Raw genomic sequence first — 7,913 nt, 5'->3', positions numbered from 1 at the left:
CTGTGTGTATCTGTATGTGTCTGTACGTTTATCTGTGTGTGTCTGTTTGTGTGTGTGTGTGTCTGTGTGTCTGTAGGTGTGTGTCAGTACGTGTGTGTCTGTGTGTATCTGTGTGTGTCTGTGTGTCTGTACGTGTGTGTCTGTGTATCTGTACGTGTGTGTCTGTGTGTATCTGTATGTGTCTGTACGTTTATCTGTGTGTGTCTGTTTGTGGGTGTGTGTGTCTATGTGTCTGTACGTGTGTGTCTGTGTGTCTGTATGTGTGTGTCTGTGTGTCTGTATGTGTGTCTGTACGTGTGTGTCTGTGTGTCTGCATGCGTGTGTCTGTACGTGTGTGTCTGTGTGTCTGTACGTGTGTGTCTGTACGTGTGTGTCTGTGTGTCTGTACGTGTGTGTCTATGTGTCTGTACGTGTGTGTCTGTGTGTGTCTGTGTGTCTGTACGTGTGTGTCTGTGTATCTGTAAGTGTGTGTCTGTACGTGTGTGTCTGTGTGTCTTTACGTGTGTGTCTGTGTGTATCTGTGTGTCTGTACGTGTGTGTCTATGTATCTGTACGTGTGTGTCTGTGTGTCTGTACGTGTGTGTCTGTGTGTATCTGTGTGTCTGTACGTGTGTGTCTATGTATCTGTACGTGTGTGTCTGTGTGTCTGTACGTGTGTGTCTGTGTGTATCTGTGTGTGTCTGTGTGTCTGTACGTGTGTGTCTGTGTATCTGTACGTGTGTGTCTGTGTGTCTGTACGTGTGTGTCTGTGTGTATCTGTGTGTGTCTGTGTGTCTGTATGTGTGTGTCTGTGTATCTGTACGTGTGTGTCTGTGTGTCTGTACGTGTGTGTCTGTGTATATCTGTATGTGTCTGTATGTTTATCTGTATGTGTCTGTTTGTGGGTGTGTGTGTCTGTACATGTGTGTGTGTATGTGTCAGTACGTGTGTGTCTGTGTGTATCTGTGTGTGTCTGTGTGTCTGTACGTGTGTGTCTGTGTATCTGTACGTGTGTGTCTGTGTGTCTGTACGTGTGTGTCTGTGTGTATCTGTGTGTGTCTGTGTGTCTGTACCTGTGTGTCTGTGTATCTGTACGTGTGTGTCTGTGTGTCTGTACCTGTGTGTCTGTGTATCTGTACGTGTGTGTCTGTGTGTCTGTACGTGTGTGTCTGTGTGTATCTGTATGTGTCTGTACGTTTATCTGTGTGTGTCTGTTTGTGGGTGTGTGTGTCTGTGTGTCTGTACGTGTGTGTCTGTGTGTCAGTACGTGTGTGTCTGTGTGTATCTGTCTGTGTCTGTACGTTTATCTGTGTGTGACTGTTTGTGGGTGTGTGTGTCTATGTGTCTGTACGTGTGTGTCTGTGTGTCTGTACGTGTGTGTGTCTGTATGTGTGTCTGTACGTGTGTGTCTGTGTGTCTGTACGTGTGTGTCTGTGTGTATCTGTATGTGTCTGTACGTTTATCTGTGTGTGTCTGTTTGTGTGTGTGTGTGTCTGTGTGTCTGTACGTGTGTGTCAGTACGTGTGTGTCTGTGTGTATCTGTGTGTGTCTGTGCGTGTGTGTGTCTGCGTGTATCTGTGCGGGTCTGTATGTGGGTGTGGGTGTGTGTCTGTGTATATCTGTGTGTGTCTGTGTGTATATGTGTCTGTGTGTGGGTGTGTCTGTACGTGTGTGTCTATGTGTACCTGTGTGTATCTGTGTGTGTCTGTGTGTGGGTGGGTGTGTGTCTGTGTGTGTGACTGTGTGTCTGTGTGTGGATGTGTGTGAGTTTCTGTGTGTGTCTGTGTGTATCTGTGTGTCTGTCTGTGTGTGGGTGTGTGTGTGTCTGTGTTTGTGAGTTTCTGTATGTGTCTGTGTTTGTGTGTATCTGTGTGTGACTGTGTGTGTGTGGGTGTGTGTCTGTGTCTGTCTGTGTGTGGGTGTGTGTCTGTGTGAATCTGTGCGTGTGTCTGTGTGTGAGTTTCTGTGTGTATCTGTGTGTGTCTGTACGTTTATCTATGTGTGTCTGTTTGTGGGTGTGTGTGTCTGTGTGTATCTGTACGTGTGTCTGTGTGTCTGTACGTGTGTGTCTGTGTGTGTCTGTACATTTATCTGTGTGTGTCTGTGTGTGGGTGTCTGTGTCTGTGTGTCTGTACGTGTGTGTCTGTGTGTCTGTGTGTGTCTGTGTGTATCTGTGTGTGTCTGTGTGTGGGTGTGGGTGTATCTGTACGTGTGTGTCTGTACGTGTGTGTCTGTGTGTATCTGTGTGTGACTGTGTGTCTGTGTGTGGGTGTATCTGTACGTGTGTGTCTGTGTGTCTGTACGTGTGTGTCTGTGTGTATCTGTGTGTCTGTACGTGGGTGTCTGTGTATCTGTATGTGTGTGTCTGTGTATCTGTACGTGTGTGTCTGTGTGTATCTGTGTGTGACTGTGGGTGTGGGTGTATCTGTACGTGTGTGTCTGTGTGTCTGTACGTGTGTGTCTGTGTGTATCTGTGTGTGACTGTGTGTCTGTGTGTGGGTGTGGGTGTATCTGTGTGTGACTGTGTGTCTGTGTGTGGGTGTGGGTGTATCTGTACGTGTGTGTCTGTGTGTCTGTACGTGTGTGTCTGTGTGTATCTGTGTGTCTGTACGTGTGTGTCTGTGTATCTGTACGTGTGTGTCTGTGTGTCTGTACGTGTGTGTCTGTGTGTATCTGTGTGTGTCTGTGTGTCTGTACGTGTGTGTCTGTGTATCTGTACGTGTGTGTCTGTGTGTCTGTACGTGTGTGTCTGTGTGTATCTGTGTGTGTCTGTGTGTCTGTACCTGTGTGTCTGTGTATCTGTACGTGTGTGTCTGTGTGTCTGTACGTGTGTGTCTGTGTGTATCTGTATGTGTCTGTACGTTTATCTGTGTGTGTCTGTTTGTGTGTGTGTGTGTCTGTGTGTCTGTAGGTGTGTGTCAGTACGTGTGTGTCTGTGTGTATCTGTGTGTGTCTGTGTGTCTGTACGTGTGTGTCTGTGTATCTGTACGTGTGTGTCTGTGTGTATCTGTATGTGTCTGTACGTTTATCTGTGTGTGTCTGTTTGTGGGTGTGTGTGTCTATGTGTCTGTACGTGTGTGTCTGTGTGTCTGTATGTGTGTGTCTGTGTGTCTGTATGTGTGTCTGTACGTGTGTGTCTGTGTGTCTGCATGCGTGTGTCTGTACGTGTGTGTCTGTGTGTCTGTACGTGTGTGTCTGTACGTGTGTGTCTGTGTGTCTGTACGTGTGTGTCTATGTGTCTGTACGTGTGTGTCTGTGTGTGTCTGTGTGTCTGTACGTGTGTGTCTGTGTATCTGTAAGTGTGTGTCTGTACGTGTGTGTCTGTGTGTCTTTACGTGTGTGTCTGTGTGTATCTGTGTGTCTGTACGTGTGTGTCTATGTATCTGTACGTGTGTGTCTGTGTGTCTGTACGTGTGTGTCTGTGTGTATCTGTGTGTCTGTACGTGTGTGTCTATGTATCTGTACGTGTGTGTCTGTGTGTCTGTACGTGTGTGTCTGTGTGTATCTGTGTGTGTCTGTGTGTCTGTACGTGTGTGTCTGTGTATCTGTACGTGTGTGTCTGTGTGTCTGTACGTGTGTGTCTGTGTGTATCTGTGTGTGTCTGTGTGTCTGTATGTGTGTGTCTGTGTATCTGTACGTGTGTGTCTGTGTGTCTGTACGTGTGTGTCTGTGTATATCTGTATGTGTCTGTATGTTTATCTGTATGTGTCTGTTTGTGGGTGTGTGTGTCTGTACATGTGTGTGTGTATGTGTCAGTACGTGTGTGTCTGTGTGTATCTGTGTGTGTCTGTGTGTCTGTACGTGTGTGTCTGTGTATCTGTACGTGTGTGTCTGTACGTGTGTGTCTGTGTGTATCTGTGTGTGTCTGTGTGTCTGTACCTGTGTGTCTGTGTATCTGTACGTGTGTGTCTGTGTGTCTGTACCTGTGTGTCTGTGTATCTGCACGTGTGTGTCTGTGTGTCTGTACGTGTGTGTCTGTGTGTATCTGTATGTGTCTGTACGTTTATCTGTGTGTGTCTGTTTGTGGGTGTGTGTGTCTGTGTGTCTGTACGTGTGTGTCTGTGTGTCAATACGTGTGTGTCTGTGTGTATCTGTCTGTGTCTGTACGTTTATCTGTGTGTGACTGTTTGTGGGTGTGTGTGTCTATGTGTCTGTACGTGTGTGTCTGTGTGTCTGTACGTGTGTGTGTCTGTATGTGTGTCTGTACGTGTGTGTCTGTGTGTCTGTACGTGTGTGTCTGTGTGTCTGTACGTGTGTGTCTGTACGTGTGTGTCTGTGTGTCTGTACGTGTGTGTCTGTGTGTCTGTACGTGTGTGTCTGTACGTGTGTGTCTGTGTGTATCTGTGTGTCTGTACGTGTGTGTCTGTGTGTCTGTACGTGTGTGTCTGTACGTGTGGGTCTGTGTGTATCTGTGTGTCTGTACGTGTGTGTCTGTGTATCTGTACGTGTGTGTCTGTGTGTCTGTACGTGTGTGTCTGTGTGTATCTGTGTGTGTCTGTGTGTCTGTACGTGTGTGTCTGTGTATCTGTACGTGTGTGTCTGTACGTGTGTGTCTGTGTGTATCTGTGTGTGTCTGTACGTGTGTGTCTGTGTATCTGTACATGTGTGTCTGTGTGTCTGTACGTGTGTGTCTGTGTGTATCTGTATGTGTCTGTACGTTTATCTGTGTGTGTCTGTTTGTGGGTGTGTGTGTCTGTGTGTCTGTACGTGTGTGTGTGTCAGTACGTGTGTGTCTGTGTGTATCTGTGTGTGTCTGTGTGTCTGTACGTGTGTGTCTGTGTATCTGTACGTGTGTGTCTGTGTTTATCTGTATGTGTCTGTACATTTATCTGTGTGTGTCTGTTTTTGGGTGTGTGTGTCTATGTGTCTGTACGTGTGTGTCTGTGTGTCTGTACATGTGTGTCTGTGTGTCTGTATGTGTGTGTCTGTGTGTCTGTACGTGTGTGTCTGTACGTGTGTGTCTGTGTGTGTCTGTACGTGTGTGTCTGTGTGTCTGTATGTGTGTGTCTGTACATGTGTGTCTGTACGTGTGTGTCTGTGTGTCTGTACGTGTGTGTCTGTGTGTATCTGTGTGTGACTGTGTCTGTGTGTATCTGTATGTGTCTGTACGTTTATCTGTGTGTGTCTGTATGTGTGTGTCTGTGTGTCTGTACGTGTGTGTCTGTGTGTCTGTACGTGTGTGTCTGTACGTGTGTGTCTGTGTGTATCTGTGTGTGACTGTGTGTATCTGTATGTGTCTGTACGTTTATCTGTGTGTGTCTGTATGTGTGTGTCTGTGTGTCTGTACGTGTGTGTCTGTAGGTGTGTGTCTGTATGTGTGTGTTTGTGTGTCTGTACGTGTGTGTCTGTACGTGTGTGTCTGTGTGTATCTGTGTGTGACTGTGTGTCTGTGTGTATCTGTATGTGTCTGTACGTTTATCTGTGTGTGTCTGTATGTGTGTGTCTGTGTGTCTGTACGTGTGTGTCTGTACGTGTGTGTCTGTATGTGTGTGTCTGTGTGTATCTGTGTGTGACTGTGTGTCTGTGTGTATCTGTATGTGTCTGTACGTTTATCTGTGTGTGTCTGTATGTGTGTGTCTGTGTGTCTGTACGTGTGTGTCTGTGTGTCTGTACGTGTGTGTCTGTACGTGTGTGTCTGTGTGTATCTGTGTGTGACTGTGTGTCTGTGTGTATCTGTATGTGTCTGTACGTTTATCTGTGTGTGTGTGTCTGTATGTGTGTGTCTGTGTGTCTGTACGTGTGTGTCTGTACGTGTGTGTCTGTGTGTCTGTACGTGTGTGTCTGTATGTGTGTGTCTGTGTGTATCTGTGTGTGACTGTGTGTCTGTGTGTATCTGTATGTGTCTGTACGTTTATCTGTGTGTGTCTGTATGTGTGTGTCTGTGTGTCTGTACGTGTGTGTCTGTACGTGTGTGTCTGTACGTGTGTGTCTGTGTGTCTGTGCGTGTGTGTCTGTACGTGTGTGTCTGTGTGTATCTGTGTGTGACTGTGTGTCTGTGTGTATCTGTATGTGTCTGTACGTTTATCTGTGTGTGTCTGTATGTGTGTGTCTGTGTGTCTGTACGTGTGTGTCTGTACGTGTGTGTCTGTACGTGTGTGTCTGTACGTGTGTGTCTGTGTGTCTGTACGTGTGTGTCTGTATGTGTGTGTCTGTGTGTATCTGTGTGTGACTGTGTGTCTGTGTGTATCTGTATGTGTCTGTACGTTTATCTGTGTGTGTCTGTATGTGTGTGCCTGTGTGTCTGTACGTGTGTGTCTGTACGTGTGTGTCTGTACGTGTGTGTCTGTGTGTCTGTACGTGTGTGTCTGTACGTGTGTGTCTGTGTGTATCTGTGTGTGACTGTGTGTCTGTGTGTATCTGTATGTGTCTGTACGTTTATCTGTGTGTGTCTGTATGTGTGTGTCTGTGTGTCTGTACGTGTGTGTCTGTACGTGTGTGTCTGTACGTGTGTGTCTGTGTGTCTGTACGTGTGTGTCTGTATGTGTGTGTCTGTGTGTATCTGTGTGTGACTGTGTGTCTGTGTGTATCTGTATGTGTCTGTACATTTATCTGTGTCTGTCTGTGTGTGTCTGTACGTGTGTGTCTGTACGTGTGTGTCTGTACGTGTGTGTCTGTGTGTCTGTACGTGTGTGTCTGTGTGTCTGTACGTGTGTGTCTGTATGTGTGTGTCTGTGTGTATCTGTGTGTGACTGTGTGTCTGTGTGTATCTGTATGTGTCTGTACATTTATCTGTGTCTGTCTGTGTGTGTCTGTACGTGTGTGTCTGTACGTGTGTGTCTGTACGTGTGTGTCTGTGTGTATCTGTGTGTGACTGTGTGTCTGTGTGTATCTGTATGTGTCTGTACGTTTATCTGTGTGTGTCTGTATGTGTGTGCCTGTGTGTCTGTACGTGTGTGTCTGTACGTGTGTGTCTGTACGTGTGTGTCTGTGTGTCTGTACGTGTGTGTCTGTACGTGTGTGTCTGTGTGTATCTGTGTGTGACTGTGTGTCTGTGTGTATCTGTATGTGTCTGTACGTTTATCTGTGTGTGTCTGTATGTGTGTGTCTGTGTGTCTGTACGTGTGTGTCTGTACGTGTGTGTCTGTACGTGTGTGTCTGTGTGTCTGTACGTGTGTGTCTGTATGTGTGTGTCTGTGTGTATCTGTGTGTGACTGTGTGTCTGTGTGTATCTGTATGTGTCTGTACATTTATCTGTGTCTGTCTGTGTGTGTCTGTACGTGTGTGTCTGTACGTGTGTGTCTGTACGTGTGTGTCTGTGTGTCTGTACGTGTGTGTCTGTGTGTCTGTACGTGTGTGTCTGTATGTGTGTGTCTGTGTGTATCTGTGTGTGACTGTGTGTCTGTGTGTATCTGTATGTGTCTGTACATTTATCTGTGTCTGTCTGTGTGTGTCTGTACGTGTGTGTCTGTACGTGTGTGTCTGTACGTGTGTGTCTGTGTGTCTGTGTGTTTACAGAGGTAGCAAATCGTATCATGACTCACAATGCACCATCTTTATAATTTGTCACAGAAAGTTATCTCTCTTGAGAAGATGAAGATAACATAACATTGCACTTTCCATTGACCGAAGTCAAGTAAGGTGTCACATTGCCCTTTTCTGTGCCTTGAGTACTCTGCTGTCTGAGTCAGTCTATGGGTATGTTCACATGTTAAGTATTTGCAGATGATTTTTTGTCATACAAAAAAATGTAGGCAAAAAAACACTGTGTATTATATCTGTATATTGATGCATTTTTATTTGCATTTTATTCATCACTGCGGTTCAAAAAGAAACCTCTGTATAGCTCAAACATACAAACAAAAATGCTCCTTGTGAATGAGGAAATCTCATTTATTTTGCTGCTACGGTAAAATGTTGCATTTTTTCATCAATAAAATATGCAAAGAAAAAAAGTTAGTGAAAAGGCCACATATTAACATAACCTAGCATTTGGT

The 7,913-nt window shown here is 45.8% G+C and overlaps 2 protein-coding genes across 2 annotated transcripts in view; both read right to left on the bottom strand.

Moving 5' to 3' along the window:
* Positions 1–239: 239 nt before the first annotated feature.
* LOC141096283 (uncharacterized) lies at positions 240–3,207 on the bottom strand (the record flags this gene model as incomplete). Its single annotated transcript, XM_073582824.1, has 1 exon — positions 240–3,207. A coding segment is annotated over one exon (1,233 nt), but the record flags the coding sequence as incomplete, so codon positions are not given.
* Positions 3,208–5,221: 2,014 nt separating this feature from the next.
* LOC141096201 (uncharacterized) overlaps positions 5,222–7,913 on the bottom strand; it is a 10,295-nt gene continuing 7,603 nt past the window's right edge. The window contains exon 3 of the mRNA XM_073582684.1: positions 5,222–7,913. This exon is cut by the window's right edge and continues 2,014 nt beyond it. Within this exon, the coding sequence (XP_073438785.1) occupies positions 5,529–6,524 (996 nt within the window). The 5' untranslated portion in view covers positions 6,525–7,913 and the 3' untranslated portion in view covers positions 5,222–5,528.

Source organism: Dendrobates tinctorius, unplaced genomic scaffold, assembly GCF_039654945.1.
Source record: "Dendrobates tinctorius isolate UK_male_01 unplaced genomic scaffold, ASM3965494v1 ptg000073l, whole genome shotgun sequence".
NCBI classification, from domain to species: domain Eukaryota; kingdom Metazoa; phylum Chordata; class Amphibia; order Anura; family Dendrobatidae; genus Dendrobates; species Dendrobates tinctorius.
The sequence above is the reverse complement of the archived record's forward strand: the minus strand, read 5'-3'. Positions and strand labels throughout refer to the sequence as shown.